A 21,123-nucleotide genomic window follows, 5' to 3' on the forward strand; every position below is an offset into this window, starting at 1 on the left:
AGGGCGGTGGGTCGCGGGAGCGGGCAGCGGAGGGGCCCGGCCGGGCGGCTGGCGCGCGCCGCGCTGGGGCGGGGCCCGGGGCACTCGGCGGAAGGGGAGTTCCTCCGCCCCCCCGCGGCCACTTCCTCAGGCAGTCAGGCTGGGCTTATCACGCCGTCCGTGACTGGCCGCCCGGCCGCTCAGTCCCCTGGCTGGGCGGGGGGCGCGGGCAGGGCGCCCGGAAGTAGGGTGACCCGACATCCCGCTGTTCCAGGGACCGGCCCGTTGTTTGAGGCCGCGTCTTACCTCGGTGCCGCTTTCCTCCCGCCCCGGCTGGCTTCTTGCGCTCTGGTCAGGCCCGCCCAGAGCGGCCTAGTCGGCCCTGTTGCCTGTCAGCCTGACCCGGCGCAGACTGACCGCAACCCCCAGCCTAACTGAACAGGCCGACGCCCCCCGCCACGCTCCGGGGCGCAGCCGGTGAGCGGGTCGGCGCGCGGGCTCGGGGCTGGGGAGGCGACACTGCGCGCGTGAGGCCCGGGGTTGTCGCGCAGCGTGCGAGAATCCCGGAGAGCAGAGAGATGCTCCCATGGGCCGGTAACCGCGCGTGTACTCTCTGATGCTGCTCTTAGCTTTAAAAAAACCCACACACCACCGCCCTAGCTTTAACCCAGGTATGTGTCAAAACCTTTATCTTTGAATATTGAAGTCAGACTAGTAATTGAAGGGTGCTTCCTGTCAAGTCAATAAGGGTATCCATGTGTGTTGTTGGAGCCATATATAGACACCATTGTGAATGGAGTAGGGACACACAAATACACAATATGTTGTCTCACACTCATATTCAGCTTTACATTCACATCTCAAAAGAGAATCTTGGCCATGTTTCAGCAAAGCACTTAAGGATGGAGAATCCTTTCCTTTCCTCCCACAATTTGCGTAACTCCCCCCTCCTCCCCCTCCCCCCTGCCCACTGAGACTGGCTGCATTATGCCAAATATCAATTAATAGTATCTAAAACTGGCTGCTCGACCTGCTTTTTCATACCCCAGACCATGAATTAACTTTTCCTTTCTTGTTGCTGGGCCATTTTGGTAGGTGGCTCATGGTGCCACCAGTTCCCAAACTAGAACTTTCCTGAAGTGGGATTCATGCTCTCACAGGCTTGTGGCATTTGGGAAACAAGGAATCATACTTTACGGGGGGGAGCAACTTGGTAGCAGCCCCACGCTTGATTGACCCTATCATGCGTCTAGCAAAAGGAAGGTTCCCTCTCTTATCCTCTCACTGCATGTAAAGGCCACAGTGATCTTCACACATATCATTGCAAATGTTTTTAAAACTATTCTGTTTAATGATGTTTTGCTACTGCTCAGAATACAGGGCTAGTAAGATGCATGCATTGTTATAGAGAACCATTTTATCTCTGCTTGAAGAGAAGGCATTTGTGCCCCAAATGGTTATCTACTGTAAAGAGGAAAAAAAAAGTATGGACTATAGTACAACTGCAGATGTGGACATCTAATAATTGACTTAATCTATAGCCATCTAGCTCCACTGCCAGCACTTGGCAGTTTAACAATTCAAGTCATTCATCTGCACAAGTTATTCCTCTGTGCATAGGTGTCTGAAAGGTGGCTAAATCAGACACACAGTTCTTGTAATACATTGAAAACTCTAGTGTATCCTTGGACATGCCTAGAGCTTATGAAGGATCATGCTTGGACACTTAATTCTAAATTTTTTATTTAGCAATGCTCTTAGCATTGTTTGGCATCAGCATCCCGAAAGCAGCATTAAGATATTGTAATAGCATAAAATAATTAAGCATGAGTTAGAGTGCACAGATGAAACCAGTACAAACATTTATTAAGCAGTATGCACCATTTATTTTAAACCAGTCATTTTCAGTGTTAATATCCTATAATATATAAGCATTTATAGAATATATTATAGCTAAAGAGAAGGCGTAGAAGACATAACATGCCAAATTCACCACTAGGCAAAAGATGGTGTAGCTCCATTCAATTTAGGAGAGCAGTATCTTCTTATTGAAAGGGATGAATTTGACTTCATGTTTTTATATGAGTGAGTCTTAACAAAATTACATCAGCCCTATGTAAACATTAGTTACCAGCCACTCTGACCCACCACAGTCTTGCACAACTAATTTAGGACCAAATTCTAAACTAATTTTGATTTCTTTGTATGGCTCCTTGTTTTCGTCATATACCTAGCACTGTATTTAATGAAAGCCTCCTTTATGCATCCAACATGAGAACTTAGTCCAAAATCCACCATATGGGTAGAAAATATTTACAAGTATGAACATTCAAATAATCCACTTTTACTGGAGCAAATCATATGACCATTTATCTCCCTGTAAACGTATAATAACAGAAAATCCTTACTTAGTATTAAGTGGTTTATTAATCTTATGGTATGGAACCCTGTATATATGGTGTAAAACCATGTACATAAAATAGTCATAGCATTTCTCAGAACAGCATATTTTACAAGTTTACATTTACATGGCAATTATTTCCTTCCAATGCTGTGTGCATCAGTCTGTATGTGCAAATCATTCCAAAATAGATACCACCTAAAGAACAATTCTGAATATAAATATGTAGTTTATATTAGTCTTATGTACAACCAAAGAAAATATCAAAGTATGTAACAACAATATTTATACATCAAAACTCTTTCAAACTACCGCTCCACTTCTTTAACGAAGTATACAATATCAAAAATAAGGGTACCAATTGTCTAATACAATATTTTTCATGTGGAGCATACGGTGATACAAACTGCTTGCTTTGCCTAAAATATATTACTTTAAAATATCACGCCATTGTCTTTCCAGCTATATAAATATAATTTGTGTCTTAGAGAACTTTATTAAATGAAAAAATTTACAGAATCTGGAATGAGATTAATTAGAGACCAGATGTGAAGTTAGTAAAGATTAAGTACAAATAAACGTATGTGATCTTCTGGCTCTGAGCTACTGTGATTTTGAGTGGCCAGAGATGAAAGCTCAGTTCAAGATTTCAGGGCCCGGTGTGGGTTTTGGCTACTGTGTAATGCCGATACAACATTTAGTAAAGTGGTATGAGAACAGCTTCAGGGAAAACATTCATAGCCTTTCTATTCGAAGGATGAAAGGTATTGCAATGACAGAGAGCATGTTGGAAAAATACCAAAGGGAGATGCTAATTTAGGGAAGATGCGAGACACAACATGTCAAAAAATGTTCCTCCTCAAGCTCTGACATGCTTCACTACATACAGAAAAAATTGCAGCTATTTAAAAACAATAACAATGTTGGCTTATGGGGCCAGATCTTTCAGCCTCATTAAGTGCCCACCAGAGTGGTGTAAGAGGCCCTTTAAACTGTCTTACGCAGACGGCTGAGGCTTCATCCAGCACTCTCCTTCCCTCAGAGTAAGGGGTATAGTGGGGAGGGGGAAAGAGGAAAGATGAGGCCAGAAAGTACAGCACTCTGCCCAATCTTCAGCCAGCACAGTAGTTCCTAGGACTGCTTTGTTGGTGCCATTTACAGTAGCTTTTTGGGCTATTCTAAGATATGTTAAGGACTGTTTTAGCCCCCTGTTGGGCTGAGGGCTAGGGGAGATGGAAAAGTGATTTAGAGTCACCTTTGCTTTCCCACTAACAGTGCTGTGCTCAGCATGAACTACATGCAGCTAAGGTCTGAGCCCATGAAGTGTAGGAAATGAAACACATAGGAAATAAACAGAAGAGAACTAAGTTACAGAATTTTTTAAAATTCTGGTTCAATTTAGTGCTCTGTGAAGTGACACATTATTATTAGAAACTAGAATCATCCCCAGGACAAAGGAAGCCACCCTGGCAATGCACCTCAGGCCCAGCCAGCAATGACCGTTGCTATTTCAACCCTATGTCTTCCATATGATGCTTTAAAAGCATACTATCACTCATCTGTACTTATCATATTAAGGATTTGAACCCAATTTCCAGTAGTGAAAGTGTACTGCATGCATCTGTCATGCTCTTCTTTAGAGTTTTTGCCTTGCCTCAATAGGGTGTTTTCCCCCTTTGTTCTGCCCAAAAGGGGGGGTGCATACCTGGCCACTTAGCATATAAGAGCTCAATCCAGCTCCTACTGAAGTCAGTGGAGATACTTCCATATCATTACACAATAAAAAGCTCCACGTTCATCTTCCTTTTCTTAATAAAATACATATTTTTAAGAAAAGGTTTGTGAGAATTTATCTTTTGCTTGCAAAAGAAAATGACAGTTTTAATACTTTTAACATATAAAATGGCCAAATTGAGCTTTCAGAAATCAACATAGCTTCATTAAAGTCAATGGACCAACACTGATTTACACCAGCACAGGATCTGGCCCAAAATGTGTTACATGTTTATGCCCATCCAGGAACCACCAAAACACCTTTCAGATCATAGAATATCAGAGTTGGAAGGGACCTCAGGAGGTCATCTAGTTCAACCCCCCTGCTCAAAGCAGGACCAATCCCCAGTTTTTGTCCCAGATCCCTAAATGGCCCCCTACAAGGATTGAACTCACAACCCTGGGTTTAGCAGGCCAATGCTCAAACCACTGAGCTCTCTCTCCCCCCAAATCTCACTCTCACTCTTGTATTAGAGGAGCTCACAATTCTGATTCTTTATCAGTCTCACAAATATAGTATTCATCATCTGTGGTGGTATCAGTGTCTGAATCTGAATAAACCATTAGTTCTTCTCCATAGATGTCAATTGGGTCTCTTGGGGATGAAGCATCTACTGACATTTTGCTCCTAGCAGAACTTGAGCTCAAGAGCTCAGCCCTCTTTAAAGAATCAGTCTCTTCACTTCTCAGAAACCCAGGGTTTTTAAGAAGACATGGTCTCCATAATCTCCCTTCTGTGAGCGATCGCTTGATATTTTCCAGGAACGCCAGTTGTTGTTCTTTTCCAAATATACCAAACTCAATAGAAGGATACATCACACGGCTGGTGCCGTAAGTGGTCTTCCTCTTATCATACGAAGCCCAGTTTTCATTTTCATCACAAGAACACAGCTCGGAATAAGATTTAAACTTTCTACTGTACCTGCTTTCTTTAGGTAGACAGTTACTTCCAGAGCCAGGGTTGTCATGGGAATCTTGAGTATAGGTGCTTTCAGAAAAGTGACGTTCACGTTGATTCTTTGCATGACTTATGCGTGACTGATTACTGTGCAGGTGTGCATTTTTTAAACTCTTTGACCGATGGTGGTTTTGATCATGATCACGCTCATCTGGGGAAAGGACCTGTTTCTGAATACAAACACTTGCCTGCATATTTTTTATAAACGGGTTGGAGTTTTTGTCAGTTAAAAATGGCAACAGTAGAGGATCATAGGAACTACCAGTACTTGTTCTCTTTTGATTGCCTGATGAATCTGCTTCAGTAGCTCTGGAAAAGATGGTCTGATTTCTGTTTTCCAACCCCTGGCCAAGTGTTTGGGAATTTTTACTTCTTGCAGCTCTTTCCTTTGGAAATAGGGTTGTGGGGCTCAGCATGCTTTCCACTTCGTTCTCGTTTTGTTTGGGATTGTTGACTTCTCTTCTCTGGTTGCATGAATTTGCAAAAGGCCCTTGATTCTTGTTTTTAACTAACAACGGAGAGTCATCATTAGCTTGTGATCTCTTATTCTTCTCAGATATTTTGTGAACAGGGCTGTTACAAACACCAGGGGTCAGATTTTGATTCTGGTCTTCATTCCCAGTTTGCAGAAATGGCTGGGTAGAAGCAGGGGAACACAATGTGCTGTGGGTCATGTTAATCTCTAACGAAGTGGTACCTCCATCATTCTGTGAAAATATATTACTTACGTGTGGTTTGGGGTTTACATTTTTACTAGAAAATTTGCGGCTTGTTTTGTAAATGGCTGCCACTTCATTTTTAACTGAGGGCCTGTTTTTCCTTTTTTCTATATTACTGACTTTCTCTCTAGTGCCATCAGACCTAAGCTTATTTTTGTTCACTGCACTTTGCAGATCCTGTGTGACACTGGAGAGTTTATCTTCACTGTACGTCACAGCTTTCTGCAAACTAGTGCAATCTTTGTCCATCTGAGTGTTCAGGGATATTTGCTCTTGTTTAGTTTTGGGGCTCACTAACTCATGTGTGTCTGGGATACCAGTTTTGGCTGGTTGAAGTACAGGTTTAGCTGCAGAAACCATGCCAAGCTGAAATGGTTTGTTATGTGAATTTTGAAGCATTTGTCTATCAGAAATTAATGCTTCATCGGTGCTATTTCTGGAACTTTCAGCTCCTAATTGAAATCCAGTACATTTATTGTTATATAGGGAAATGCTTTGCTGTTGAAAATCTGATCTCTCTTTGGCTCCTGCATCATGTCTAGATTTACTTTCAGCAGAGGTTATTGGTGTTTTATTGACTGCAGACTCTATATGACTTTTTCCTTCATGGAAACTATTTTTATCTAACTGGGGTGGTAAAATATTCTGATTGTTACTCCCTCCTACTTTAATAGATTGCTGGCAATTTTTGGAGTCTCTGTTTTGCACACGATTAGTATTATTAATTGCAGAAGTAAAATTAAAAACATTCTCTGGAGGGTCTTTGGGTTTTTGGGGGGTTGACAAAGTGGAGATTAACGGTGTGTCAGTGTGCAATATGTCCTCCTTCTCTTTACTTTCTTTACTTGAAGAAAAGCATATATCAATATTTTGGTTGTGTGAAACAGTAGAAATTGCCTTAACAGAAGTATCTGCTTCTGCAGTGGATTCTGGATCACGAATAGAAATGTCTGATGTCACCATGTCAGGAAGTACAGATGTGCTTTCTTTTAATGCAAGCCCTGGTGAAATATCTTTCTTATTATGTACAATGCTCATTGATTGTGAAGTACATACTTTCTCAGTGCTGGGAGAAAAATGTGAGCTTTCCTGATCAGTGTCAATAGCTCCTGTCATTACATTCTGGGGTGTCATTGAAGCTGCAGGAGTTTGATCAGGAGTATGTGCGGGTCTCTCTTTTTCTAAGGTGCTAGGAAAAGCTACATTTGCTAAACCCATATGAACTTCAGAGTTCTTGTTTGGCATTTTTGGTGATTTAGATTTTTCTGTGAAAAGAGGTAAAGCTGTCCTCTCTGGATCGTCTAGAAAGAGGTTACACAATGTTCTTGAATGACTCCGTGGTAAGGTGTAATAAATTGAAACCAACTCGTGATATTCAACATGATCCTCATCACCAGAAACTGTAAATGTGCTAATAGTTCTATATTTCTGCAAAGAATCCCCCATTTCCTTTTCCAAACAGTCTGAAAATACAGGGGATTCTTTTTTGTTTACAAGTTTCTCTCTCTCTGTAAGTCCATCTGATTCAGAGACTACTGTACTTCCACTTATGGAGTGGTTAGGGCTCCTGTTCAGAGACAAAGGGTGATCCTTAATTTGCAGGACATTTCCTTTGATATCTGTAATACCATCTAAAGGTATTTGTCTTATTGAAGAATGCGCTGATCCTAAAGAAGATATTTTATGTTCTTGATTAAAAGAAAAGGCAGCAATTCTGTCTGAGTTCTGCTTCTCTACATGATCCCACCTGGCTGTTTTGCTTTTAGGGAAAGAGATGGACATATCTGACATTACACTGCCAGCAATGCTAGCTGATTTTCTAGGTAAAGTGTAATAAACGACAGGAGGCTCCAGAGACTTAGGGTTGCTTTTACGAGGAGAGCCAGAAATGCTGCTACTATGTGTGTGTCTCAGTAACCTTCCTTGCCTATAGAGACTTTCAGTACAAGATGCATTTTGTCTTGTTTTTCCATTTTCTCTTTCCAAACAAAAATAGTTTAAACCTCGTTCTGCAATCTCTGGGCTTCTGTCAAAACTATGTGCATAAATATTCTCACAGTTCCTGTTTTGTGAATCACCAGTAGTTAATTGACTATTATGGTCCTTACTGGCAAAAATATTTTGATCTTTGGGTTTTTCCTGGGGAATATCTTTTGCAACAATTTCTGCCAACTCAACTACTTTCCCACCTTCTGCTGGAGCTTCAGTAACTCTGCAATTCACTGAAGAATTAGTTGGAGTTTCTAAAGATTTCAGATAGCTCTTATGAGAAAAGTCTTCTAGAGAGCCTTGTGAACTATGAGACAGAAGTTCTGGAGGACTGGGCAATATGCTTTGATGGTTTGCCAATGTTTCAGTAATTGGAGCAGAATGAACTGATGCACTACTTTGTAGAACATCTACCAGGAAAGACTCTCCCTTAGGAGTGATATGATCAGTAGTTTCTGCTCTCTGGCTTCCTAATTTAATGCCTTTTCTTTTTGCTGAATTAAAAAGATTATGTTCCCATTGCTTTAGATTTGAAAGAAACGATCCCCTTCTGCTCTCATCAACTGACAGAAGAGAAGGGGCCTGATTAAGTTCACTGTGAGCAGGAAGATCATTTTCCTTTCTTTGTAGGTTTCTTTTACAACTCTTTGATATGCTGTTTTTTGTAATCTCTCTGGTGGTGGTGAACTGGGTTTGTCTGCGTGAACTCATTGAGAGAGGTGAATTAAGAATAGATGTGCTGTTTTGCAAGGCAGCAGCATTATTAGAAGGAGAAATCTGGGGATCAATGGTATTTTTTGTATCCACTTTCTGAGAAACTGGCTGTAATATTATGTCTTTAATACTCTTCTGGTCTGCCTTGCCTGATCGTTCCAAGTCTCTGACCTTGTCTGAAGCAGCTTTTTTAAAGTCTTTCTTAATATTCGTTTGGGTAACCAAAGGCTGTGGCTGGCTTTGGGAACCCTTAGTGGCAGAACTGCTGTTCTCTGCTACCAATTTCATTTTGACCCTTGAACCCAGTAAGACAGACTCATTAGACACATCTGCGTTGATGCTGGGTGAAGTAATGGCAGATTTATAAGTGAGACAGCTCTGAAGGTCTTTTGAATTCTTTGAAAGCAGTTTACTACTTGCACCACTTGATATCTCCACACTGTTTCTGTTCTCTGACACACATGTTTGAAAGCCACTCTGACGGCACTGTGAAGCAAGTTTAGCATTCTTTGCATGTGCACTTTGCTGGTCATTTAAATTAGATGTAATCATTTCACAGTGAGCATCAGGGGAAAGAAACACTTCATCATTATAGTACTGATAAATATCAGAACAGGAAGGGTGCTCCTCTTTTCTTCCAAAAGGAGAACTCTTTTGGTGCATTTGGAACCTACCATGACAAGCTGTATCTCTATAGTGGGACCTAGAGAGGTTGTTTTCCAACCAGCATAATGGATAATTCTCCCAGTTATCAAAGGATAGTGAAGTAGCAGCTTTGTCTGTGCAACTGACGCTACTAAACCAATTAGTACTTGACACAGCTCTTCTGAAATGGTGTTTTGACCGGTAAAATTCATATTCTCTGTTTTCATGCAGAGGGCAAGGATATGTATCCTGTTTTGTGGCATTATATTCCGTTAATGATTGAGTCCTAAAAAGATTGTCTTGATTTGATGTATGTCCAGAAGTATATGGTTTATTCCATACAATAGAAGAGAGGGGAATTCGCTTTGGGGTTTGCCGATTGTTCCTTTGTACAAATCCACTGTTGTTCTCTGTTGCCATTAGATTTTGTAAACTAGTTGTTGAAAATGGGTCAGGGGATGCAGAAGATGGATATCTCTGAAGAGAACACACAGAGTAACTTCTCCCAACTGTACTCTTGCCTATATAACTGTTGTGTCCAAATCCACTGCCCTGTCTTATGGAAGGAAAATGCAAGCTACCTTCTGAGGACTCTCCAAAAGATACAGAAGACAGCCTTCTGCTCAGAACAGGATAACTACTGTCTAATGAATCCTTGTGCATGTAATCTTCTTTAGAGGCTGAATGGCGTCTGTTCATATATGTATCATAAAATTTCCTTGGTCTGTAGAAAATTTTATGATCCTCTTTGGCTCTTATTGTTCTTGTTGCATCAGAGAAAAATGTGCTGGGTGTTTCACTGCAGTTATTTCTGTGTCGTCCCCTAATAGCAGTCTGTCTGCTTGTACTGGGAAACAGATATTGTGCTCTTGGTCCACTGTCAACTAGACGCTTTCTGTTCACTGAATCTTGGGCTTGTTCCTGTGCCAGCTGGTCATCCAGATCACCTAGAACTACACAGAAAAAGATAGCTATTTTATTAGTGTTGTCAAACTAATTATGCTGAAAAGCGTAATGTACTATGTCAGCAACCAGATCAGGTTTTGAAAGGAGATACCTTCTCCATATTCAAATCCTGCCCCCAAATATACTTGTACTCATCAGACTTGGATTAATCTACAGAGACTTCATTTATAGAAAGGATCTCCCATCAGGGGTGCTGGAACAATTTTTATAATGGGAGTGATGAGAGCCCTTTAGCCAAACTGTAAACCCTGTATATAATGGAAACCACTTCAAGCCAGGGGGTGCTGCAGCACCCCCAACACCTTTAGTTCCAGCACCTATGTCTCCCGTATCCAGTTACATGTGTGTTGTTGATACTACAGTCTAAAAACAGCATGAGTGCACACACTTACCACGGAAGAACTCTTTTTCTAGCTGTTCATTCCATATAGGTGCACTGTCCTCCATCATTTCAGCTTGAGTTGCATCAAATAAATTACCAGGTAGTTCAGCTGGTAAAGATGAGTTGCATATTTCAGCCTGTTGAAAAGTTTGAGAGACTGTATGGCTTATTTTCATAGCAAAACAAATAATCTTAAAATGAAAAAGAGGAGAGAAAACCCTAATGGGTTCTAATATTCTTTTTAATAACATATGCCTGAAGTCACAGTGCTGCATGTTTGAAGTATTAAACTCTACATAGTAAGAACAAGGGATTTGGAACAACCATCTATAGTTCAGACTTTCACTTGATTTTGGGGGGATTTTAGTCCATCTTCTTGTCCAGAGGCTGTAGCACATCTTCTTGTCCAGAGCACATTAATGGTGGTTCTGTATTATAACTGATATTTGTAGTTGTTGGCTGTTTACTCATTTCACCTCCACATACATTCTAGTAGGATATTGCCTCTGTAATTTAAATTTTCCTAATCCATTCTTCTTTAATGGGCACATTTACAACCCACGCCAACAACAGGTGGTGTTCACCTCCCAGCAAAAATGTAAATACCACAGTCACCTCTCCTATACTAAGATTTCATTTTTACACAATACTACAACTAATTTAGTAGTATTTTATAAATATTACAGTAAAGACTGATTAGTAATGGTTTAATGAAACAAATTCCATTTGTGATGCTTTACTCTTGAGTTTTAAAATTGTACTTTCACAGGCGCACTAATTAAAAAAATTCAGTAATTAGTAATCAGTCTCACAAGTACCTGTTTCTCCCTTCCCCAGTCCACCCCAGTGGGAAGCAGTCCCACACAGAAGTTGCAGTTTGGTCATGTGTGATTCTTCCCAGGGTTATCCAGGGTTGGGAGGTACCTTGCTATACCACATGCCCTTAATCTGTGAAAGTCTTGGTCTGTGCCTGCCATGGATCAGCTACCTAATTACATCAGCCTCTGGCAACACAAGCACTGCCTTCCAGGCCTCTGCAGGCCTTGCTCTCTCTGTACAGGTTAGCTATAGGCACACACAACCCCTTAGCTCCCAAACATCTTTCTGGAGTGCCAAGCCCTGGTCCCCTGAGCACTCACACAACTCCCAGATTCTCTGCTCCCAAAGGAATAGCACACACCAGCTTACTAGATTCAACACAGGATCACTGCTCCATTTAACACACACAGCACTGAGATACATTTACAGTGAAAACAAGAATAAAGTTTATTATTAAAGAACTGAGATTCAAATGATAGTCAGTAAGACTATTAGAAACAAACTGATACATATAAAACAAAATCATAACACATTTGCTAGAGCCTAAACTTAACACACATGGCATTCCAGTCTCCTACAGGATAGCTTACCCCAAGTCCTTTTCCCAGTGTTTTCAACCAGCGTGGCTGAGATTCCCCTTGTCATAAGATCAAGCCTGCTGCCAGCTTGTCTTCCCAGCTTGAAGGATGCCAGAGCATCTCTCTGCACCCACAGAATATGACCCCAGACCTTTGATCTTCCTCTGAAAACGGGGTTCCTCCCCTCCTCCTGCTGTTTACCTCTTCCTGTTAATTTCCTTCTGAAATCTCCACAAACTCTTCATTAGCATTAGACTCAGTGTGCTAACAGATTTCCATTGTGAGATACACAAAGGTTAGCTAAGGAGAGAAGTGTGTCTCACTACCTGTCTGGAGAAGTTTCCCTCAAGGCAAGCTACCTTTGAGAGAACTTGCCTTTAAATGGAAGGCCTAGAGAACACAATTTTCAGCATATATACAAATCTCACATAGTTTCGGTATATACATCTCTGAATGATTATGATGACCTGTGTGACACAGGCTTTCATTAGAGACCTTACATTACATTCTTTTAGTGAACCCAGGGGATTGCTGTGCCCCTATGTACCTCACTGCCCTTTGCCAGTTACCATTAAGAAGTCTTTGGGTCACATCATGAGAAAGGGACACCCTTTAGGGGGACTAAAATGGAGGACCAGAATGCTGACTGTATGAGCTATTCTCTGCTGAGCACCTCTTTGGGTCCCACCATGGAATGGGGGTGAAGTCCCTTCATGACCTTTCCTGCTCTGGTCTGAGTGATCTCAAGATCGATCAGACTGGTGCAGAGCCAGCAAATGCACATGGAAAGACTGAATGAGCCCTTTATTCCTGTGTAATACGGGACCAAAATTCCATAAAAATGTAGGGATTGCCAGACTGGATCAGACAGATGATTCATCTAGTCCAGTATACCGTATCTGACTTTAATGGATTTTGGCTGATTTACATGAGCTAAGCATCTGGTCCCACTCATTAAAAAAAAAAAAAAAAAAAAATCTTTTCTATTGTAACTCTGGATGTTCTTGTTATTCATATAAACATCTGGTCTCTCTGAATCCTGCTCAGATCTTTGTTTCAATGATATACTGTGACAATGAATTCCTCAGGCTATCTGGGCATTGTATTTCCTTTTATCAATTTTAAATTCTGCCATTAGGTTCCTTGTTCTGGAAGTATGAGAGAGGGTAAGTAGGAGTGCCCAATTTATCTTCTTGATACTGTTCATTATTTGTATACCCTTATGTTCCCTGTTAGACTTGGTCTACACTACCATCTTACGTTGGTATGACTATGTCACTCAAGGGTGTAATATAGCCACACCCCTGAGCGATGTTGTTAAACCCGACCTAACCCTGGTGTAGATAGCACTATGTCAATGGGAGGGCTTCTCCCATCGACATAGCTACAGCCTCTCGGAGAGGTGGCGTATCTACGCTGATGGGAAAAGCTCTCGTCAGTGTAGGTGGCATCTTCAGTAAATGCTACAGCAGCACAGTTGCACTGGTGCAGCACTGTAAGTGTAGACAAGCCCTCAGTTGTCTCCTCTCTGATTACACCATGTAACAGAGGGCATGTTAGTAATACAGGGCAATGAAATGGTTAAAACTGAGACTCTGAGCCAACTTCATCCCAGGTGTAATTCTGTTGATATCCAAGGACTACATTGAAGTCACACCAGAGTGGAATTTGGTGCCTCATGCTTGAAACGTCCGTGTGCTACCAATCTGGAGCATCCAGCCAAAGCAAATCACCTGAAGTTAGAACACAAAGGAGCCTTCCTAGTGCCCAGGCTCTATTTAGCTAAAGTAGTTCATCGTGACATCAAAAAGCCTCATTCCTATAAAAGCTCAGCGCATAGCACTCTCAGTGTATGGGAGTTCTGTGCACCGAGGGCTTGCAGAATCAGACAAAAAATACTGTTGGACCAAATCTTACTCTCACTGGGTGAAATTCACCCCCATGCATAAGACCGACACAAGGCCTATGCATCGCTTAACTCCCACTTAAGGCCTAAAATAGGATTTAAGTGGTTCATAGGTTTCGTGCAGGCTGTCTGCATGGGGGTGAATTCCACCCACTGAAAAGCCCCATACTAGACAGACAGTCCCACTGACATCACTAGAACCAGTAAAGGTGGCAGAATCTGTGCCTAACAGAATCTGAATGATCTGCATCTGAATGTAAACTTGCACTGAGGCCAGAAATCATGTGGATATATGCTCAACCTGTTTGTAAGCACAGATGCAACAAATAAAACTAAAACAATTATAAATATATCCAAACGGTAAATATTTGTTCAAAGTGAGTTCACATTTATTTGCGCTTTGGTTACTACTAACAAAATATATCTTGTGTTTGTCCCGTAACAATAATTTATTAAATAATTTCCTTGTTAAAGAGAACTGAAACTGCACTGCAGAAGTTAGACTGCGGACTTCTTTGGAGACACTCGTACAATAAATGGGGCAAATTCATCTCTTGTGTGACACCACTGAATTCAACAGGCTTACACCACATATGAATTTCCCCATGTATTTAAATACAGAATTGCAAGAGTCATGTTTAAATAAGAGGCCAGCTGGACATAAAGTCTATTCTACAAAGACAGTGGACTAGTACTAAAAATATTCCCTGCTTTAAACATTTTTGACAATAAAGTTACCAAGCTACTTACCTGTGCCATTTCCTCAAGTTTGGAAGAAGTATGAGCGCCCAGAGCAAAGCTGTCATATCTGTGAAAAGAATTTAAGATGCTACTTTGAAGACGAACGCAATAAAATTTTACAAGGGCGTAAATAACCGGCTTCCTTCCTTTTAATAGCCAGCAAGAAGCTTCCGAAAATACTTTTTATGAAGAGTCCACAGAGATTGTCATGTTGTTTCTCAAATGCATCTTCTGATATATTTTTTTCACCCATCAGGTTGCTCGAATCTGCAACTTGTTAATGTTCCAAGTGAACAGCCAAGAAGGGACCTCAGATTAATGGCATTTACGCTGTTGGAATATCAGTAAGGTAACTCTGCATCTGTCATTCTAACATAAACGGTTATTTTGCAATCGTAGGTCATTTTCCAAGTGACAAGAATTTATTAAATACTGAGGAGAATCGAAGGTTTTAGTTATACGACCTATAACACTCAAAATGGCCTGAGAGCTACTTCTCTGAAAGACTGCCTCTCTTTCTGTCCCAAATTGCCACAGTGGAGATCACAAGGGCACCCCATTTGTATAAAAAAGTGGGGGAACTGACAGATGATTCTCTATAAGGCCCTGGGGAATTTGCTCCCACCAGTCCAAAGTAATCCTAGTTTTTCAACTTTCAGTGCACACTGCAAGACCTAACTATTATCCCAGGTTGTGAGGGATTGCCAGGACTCTGGTGGGAGTCCTTGTAAGGATCTTCAGTCATTTTTTAGATGCTGCATTAATGTTAATTATTGGCCAAAAGAGGATTGTATATGAAATAATGTATTTTTAGAATTGTCATTTTTTAAATGTGTCCAGGGGCACCAAGAGCAAAGGACGGGCACTCTTTTTAATGGAATGAGTGTATACATCTAACTAACTAACTAAATAACCAAAGGAAAAAAGAGAAGTGCAGCTGATTTAAATGGGGATACTCACGTGAGTAAAGCAAGATGGATTTGTACCCACACAGGTGAAAAAAAAAAAGTTCCTAATTCAAATGAGGAAATTAGACCAACTGCAGTAAGATATGGTTCCTTCTCCCACTTGCAGACCTTTGTTTAAAAATTAACATGCCTATCCCCTTCCAAAAGGGTATTGAAAAGAATTTTGCTTAGCTTGTGGTTGCTCTTAACTGTTCAGCCCTCCTCCCAGAGGGCTTTGTTTTGCTTATTCTCATTTTTTGTGATCACTCCTGTCTATGAAAGTCTTTTTTTACAGTCATTATTTATTTTGGTTCTTAAGGCTTTCACTGGACTGAGGTAAATTATTTTATTGTGCTTCAGCAGCAAGTATAAACTGGCTTGTTGGCATGTTCTGTGTATCCGAGTCTTTCTTCCCACTGTGCTTTGTCATTTGTTTGTAATGCGCTTGCAGGCAGGGAAGAACGGTTGGAAGGGATAGTATTTTGTTTTTGCAATTGGGAAGGTTAAAATCAGGATCCCTTCCTCATAGAGGGCATGATCCAAAACCCACTGAAGCGTATGGAAAGATTCCCTTTGATTTCCATGGGCTTTGCAGAATAAGGCTCTATGAGCCTGTTCCACTCCTTAACTCTGCTTGATAGCATTTAATCATGTGAATATTCCCATCAAAGTCAGTGGGATTACTACTCAGTGTGTGTAAGGGTTTCAGAATCAGATCTCAAAGCCATAGTTAACTTTTGCTTTAAGCTACATGATGCAGAATATGCATTAACACTTTTAACACAATGTATAGAGTTGAGCTTGTGGTATTTCGGACTCTTTACAATGATTTCTTTCAAACCAAATGCGGCGAGTTTGGTGTTCTGTTTTGTAAACAATCTCAAGTCTTATTCCATTAGAAATGGAAAAAATTCTATTGGCTGCTTCAACTTTGCAGATGGAAAATGGTTCTGTACAGCACACTTGCAAGTGCTGTCCCTAGCCCAGTTTTAATTATTCCAAGCAGTGGGACATCCATTATTCCTTTTCCAATAGATCTAGCCATCAGAAATGTTGGTTTTTTTTAAATATTCTGGCCAAATTTTCACTTTCCTAATTTAATCTCATTACTCCTGGTTACACCTCCTTGCACCATCCTAAATAATTTTTCCTCATCCTTGTTCTTAGCACTCTAAGTAATAGATGATGATGTTCCTCCTTTGTTGTCTCCTAGTCAAATTACAATAATCTTGTGTCCTGCATCAGTCCCTCCAGCCCTCTAATCATTCTCATTGCTTTACTCTGAACTCCATCCAGTTTGTCAGCATTTTGAAATTAAAGGTTTATTTTCCTACATGCAAGTATTTCTTAAATTCATTACCACAGAAACCAGAAATAATTTGATTTCTTTTGGTCATCAAACCACGAACACACACACATACACACACACGAAACTAGGTACCTGTAGCTAGACAGCTGATTATGGAGTGCAACACTAAAAGAGTGATTGTATTAATACACAATAACTCCATGAGATAGATTCTGAAGCAAATTGTTAGTTTCAGTCGGGCTCGAATCTGCAATGGCCCGTGCCTGGGTTCTCTCTCAGATCGCAGTCTAATTCCTTTTAGTATTCATATGAGTCTTTTCATATTTGTACGAGCATTACACAGTACCTAGCTACACAACAATCAAATTATGCAAGCATGCTGAAAACACATGGTTAAGTAAAATTTAGCGCTTCTTTTTAAATGTAACACCAATTTAAACATGCTGTAAGAAGAGGAGAAGAATAACTTAAAACATCAAATGCCTAGAATCGAAAACAATCACAGGTTGTACTTACTGCAAACTTTTGGTTTTACAACCCTTTTATTAGCCTCTTAAATAGCTCCACGTAAAGAGACTTCTTTTTGCAGCCTTCCATAATATTTTTCCCACAACAAAACACCCCACAGCAGATGACACTTTTTCTTTCCTCCCCCTGTTTCCCAAAAGAGACAAAGTACCATTTAAACAGTCGCTAATATCTAGCTGTTTACAGGCTTCTGCCAGTCAAGCTTACTTACATGACTTACAGTGCTGCTGCCTATTGTATATCATTTACTCTCCAAATAACTTTACCTGGTGACAGGCAAAGTATTTTTATTGCTCGTCTACACATAAAACAAGTCACATGCAAAGACAACACCTAGAAAGGGCGGAGAAGTTTTCAGTAGGGAGACGTGACTAGGCTATTTAGTAATTGGCTCAGCTCCACATCAGAATAGCCTTGCTGTTTATTTTTCAAATTCTGCCTTGTAATGAGTCAAGATCAGTGGTAGGCAGCATGCGGGCCTCATGCGGCCCATTAGGGTAATCTGCTGGCAGCCCCTGAGACAGTTTGTTTTCACTGACCGTCCGCAGGCACGGCCGCCCGCAGCTCCCAGGGGCTGTGGTTCACCATTCCCGGCCAATGGGAGCTGTGGGAAGCAGCACGGGCTGCAGGGACGTGCAGGCCACCACTATCAGCAGCTCCCATTGGCCGGGAACAGCGAACCACAGCCACTGGGACCTGTGGGCAGCCATGTCTGCAGACGGTCAATGTAAACAAACTGTCTCACGGGCCGCCAGCAGATTACCCTGATGGGCCGCAGGTTGCCCACCATTGGTCAAGATCATCTGAATCCGAGATCTAATTTATACATTTTCTGTTGAAAAATTAGGATAAATATATAATTAGGAAAACCAAAGCAGTGAGTACATACCATTATATGCATCTTCTATTGCTTTTTCAAAAAAGCCATTTTAATACTGGTAAAGGCTGCCAAATTGAAGAGCCCAGAATCTGAAGCCCCCTAGGCTTTGGTTTCATTTGATCTCATCCCCCAAGACTGATTTCACACCAATATATGGTATATCCCTCCTGAAACCCTATTCTCTTTCTCAGTTACACAAATGCTCCTTTATGCTGTTTTGCTAGCATGGAATGGCCTCCTGAATACTCCCTATACAGAGGGCCACCCTGGTTTGCATAGAGAGGATGTGAGAGCTCTACATTGGTCCTGCTCCCAGTCCCCAGTGTAGGGGTTATGCCAAAGGTGAAGAAAGAGAGGGAATAGCTGGACTGTGCTGTGCCACGGCTAGTATCTGCTTCCCAGCACTCACGGGGGGCCAGTAATTTTCAATTACTGTCACCTTGCTGCTCTGCTAATGTGGGAGGAGCTCTCTGGAAACATCTGCAAGGCTACCTCACTGTCCCTCTTCAGATCCCACCTTAAAACTCTCCCCTGCTGCAATACAAAAACCTCACCAACTGTTAAGCAGCTGGTGTGCTAAAACAACTGCTTATCACACTGACCAGTATTGTCTCATTATTACCTTGTGCTTTCTTCCCCCTCCCCCAGTCTGTTGTTGCATCTACCTGTTGTCTCGTATTATTTATTATTTGCATAATTATAGCACCTAGGATCCCTGTTCAGGACCCTGCTTTGTTAGGCTCTGTACACACACAGAACAAAAAAGACAGTCCTTGCCCCAAAGAGCTTACAATCTAAGTTTGTCTTACAATAAGTCTGTACGCTCTTCAGAGCAGGGTCCACGTTTTTGTTGTGTGTTTGAAAAGGACCTTGTACCATGTGCCCCTGATCCATGACCGATGACCCCAAGCATTACCTCAATATAAATAACAACAACAACAACATCGCATCACAAAGAGGGGTTTGACAGTGAGGTGTTGCCAATGTGTCTACAAACTACTTGAATCTATTATCCAGGCTCCATGAAGAAGGGGCATAATGGGCTAGAGCTGCTGTTATAGCCCGGAGGCCATAACAACCATGCCGCTTTCGTGCAAAGCCTCAGCAAATGAAATTTCATCAAAGGATGGGAATTTGGCCCTTACTTTCTACTTAGTCTTTATTCTTTCTGACATTTAACTGATAACTTCGCATTACATAACCAAATAAAATCATGCTCCTACTGGGACATGTGAAAAGCAGTAGGCTGGAGGAGCATCTAATTTAAAGGGAGCTGTACACAAAGTTTTGCAAGCGAGGCACGAAACAATTAATTTTCTTCTTCTAACTACCATTAAGTAGTAGAACGAACACCTGTTGTGTATAGCTCACCGTGGCTGCTGCCGAGTCTGATGCTTTAAACTGTGCTTCCTTGATTTTTTGAAGGAGAAGAGTGAAGCGAAAGGAGTTCTGAATCCCAGAATGGAAGGTGAGACATTCTTTTGCGCTTGTGGATTTTGGGGAGATGACATTTTAAACTCTTTAGAATCTAAAAAAAAATTAAAATGTTGCAATTATTTGATTTATTTCCAGTTCTTGTTAAAATCTAATTTTTTAAACAAGCTACATCTTTGCATGCCTGAATAAAGGCAGGCAGTAAGCTGTAATTAAAGATGACCTGCAAAAGAAGCAAAAAGGGATTTGTTCCCTTTTGTGATTCTTTATTGACACAGCAAGTTTGTAGTTGTTTTCCCCAGACAAGTACATTTTCTTCTGCATAAAGGTTGTTAGAAATTTCAGACCATCACTGATTTCTTTTGACTGAGCAAAGTGACATGCTGGCCTTTGGTGTCTAACTGGGGAATGGGGAAAAAAGGTCCACAAAACACAGGTCCACATTTTCAAAAGGGACCAATGATTTTGGGTGCATCCATGCTTGGGTGCCCAACATGAGATAAGTAAATTAGCCTGACTGTCAGACACTGCTGAACACCAGCCCAGTGAAAGTCAGGCCCCTGTTAAGATGTCTCCCATTGGGCATCTGCAATTAGTCATTTTTGAAAATTTTTACCAAAGATCCATAATGGTTGACTTCTCAAATGTGTAAAGCACTCAGGTACCACTGTACTGAGCATGCTATAAACACCATACAGACAGAATCATTAATTACACGAGTCATTTATATTATATACTAGAATGTTATAAAAAAAAAAACCTAGTTATACCTAAGTTTATGATGGATTCACCAGCCCATTCTTGGTGGTTGAATGCTACAGTTAATATTTAAAGTGTTTTATTTTATGTACATTCTCAGCTTATTTTGTTTGCAGAATCATAAAAGGGCATCATACTTTAATTATTTTGGGAGAATATGGCCTTGTTTCCACAGGGAACATGAACCCTGTCCTCTTGACAAAAGCAGTTGAAAGTGGGTGTGAAGGACAGATTGGTTCACAGAGTAAGCAGAGAAACTGCAGTCTCTGCTGCTAAGAGGTGCCCCAGTGGGACCAGGGAAGCAAAGCAACATTAGATAACAGGGCACCATTGAAAAATTGAACATGTCATAGGCAGCATTCCCTCTAATTTTTTACATCCATGCACAGAATGAATTTTGTTATGTGCACACATCACCTTCATATTGGTGCACATAAAATTCACGTTGTGCAGGTGGAGCCGAGGGGTTCAGAGTGTGGGAGGAGGCACGGGGGGTGCGGGCTCTGGCTGGGGGTGCAGGCTCTGGGGTGGGGATGAGGGGTTCAGGGTGCAAGAGGGGGCTCAGGGCTGGGGCAAAGGGTTGGTTGCAGGGGGTGAGCGCTTCGGCTGGGGTGAAGGCTCTGGGGTGGGCCCAGGAATGAGGGGTTCAGGGTGTGGGAGGGGGCTCAGGGCTGGGGCACAAGGTTGGAGTGCAGG

At 41.4% G+C, this 21,123-nt stretch overlaps 1 protein-coding gene across 1 annotated transcript in view; it reads right to left on the reverse strand.

Annotated features, from left to right (window-relative positions):
- Positions 1-4,633: 4,633 nt before the first annotated feature.
- EXPH5 (exophilin 5) overlaps positions 4,634-21,123 on the reverse strand; it is a 52,566-nt gene continuing 36,076 nt past the window's right edge. The window contains exons 3-6 of the mRNA XM_077808944.1: positions 19,606-19,762; positions 14,580-14,637; positions 10,537-10,663; positions 4,634-10,131 (exon numbers count right to left, since the gene is read on the reverse strand). Of these exons, the coding sequence (XP_077665070.1) occupies positions 4,634-10,131; positions 10,537-10,663; positions 14,580-14,637; positions 19,606-19,762 (5,840 nt within the window). The remainder of the gene's footprint in view (positions 10,132-10,536; positions 10,664-14,579; positions 14,638-19,605; positions 19,763-21,123) is intronic.

Source organism: Eretmochelys imbricata, chromosome 1 (assembly GCF_965152235.1).
Source record: "Eretmochelys imbricata isolate rEreImb1 chromosome 1, rEreImb1.hap1, whole genome shotgun sequence".
Lineage (NCBI taxonomy): Eukaryota > Metazoa > Chordata > Testudines > Cheloniidae > Eretmochelys > Eretmochelys imbricata.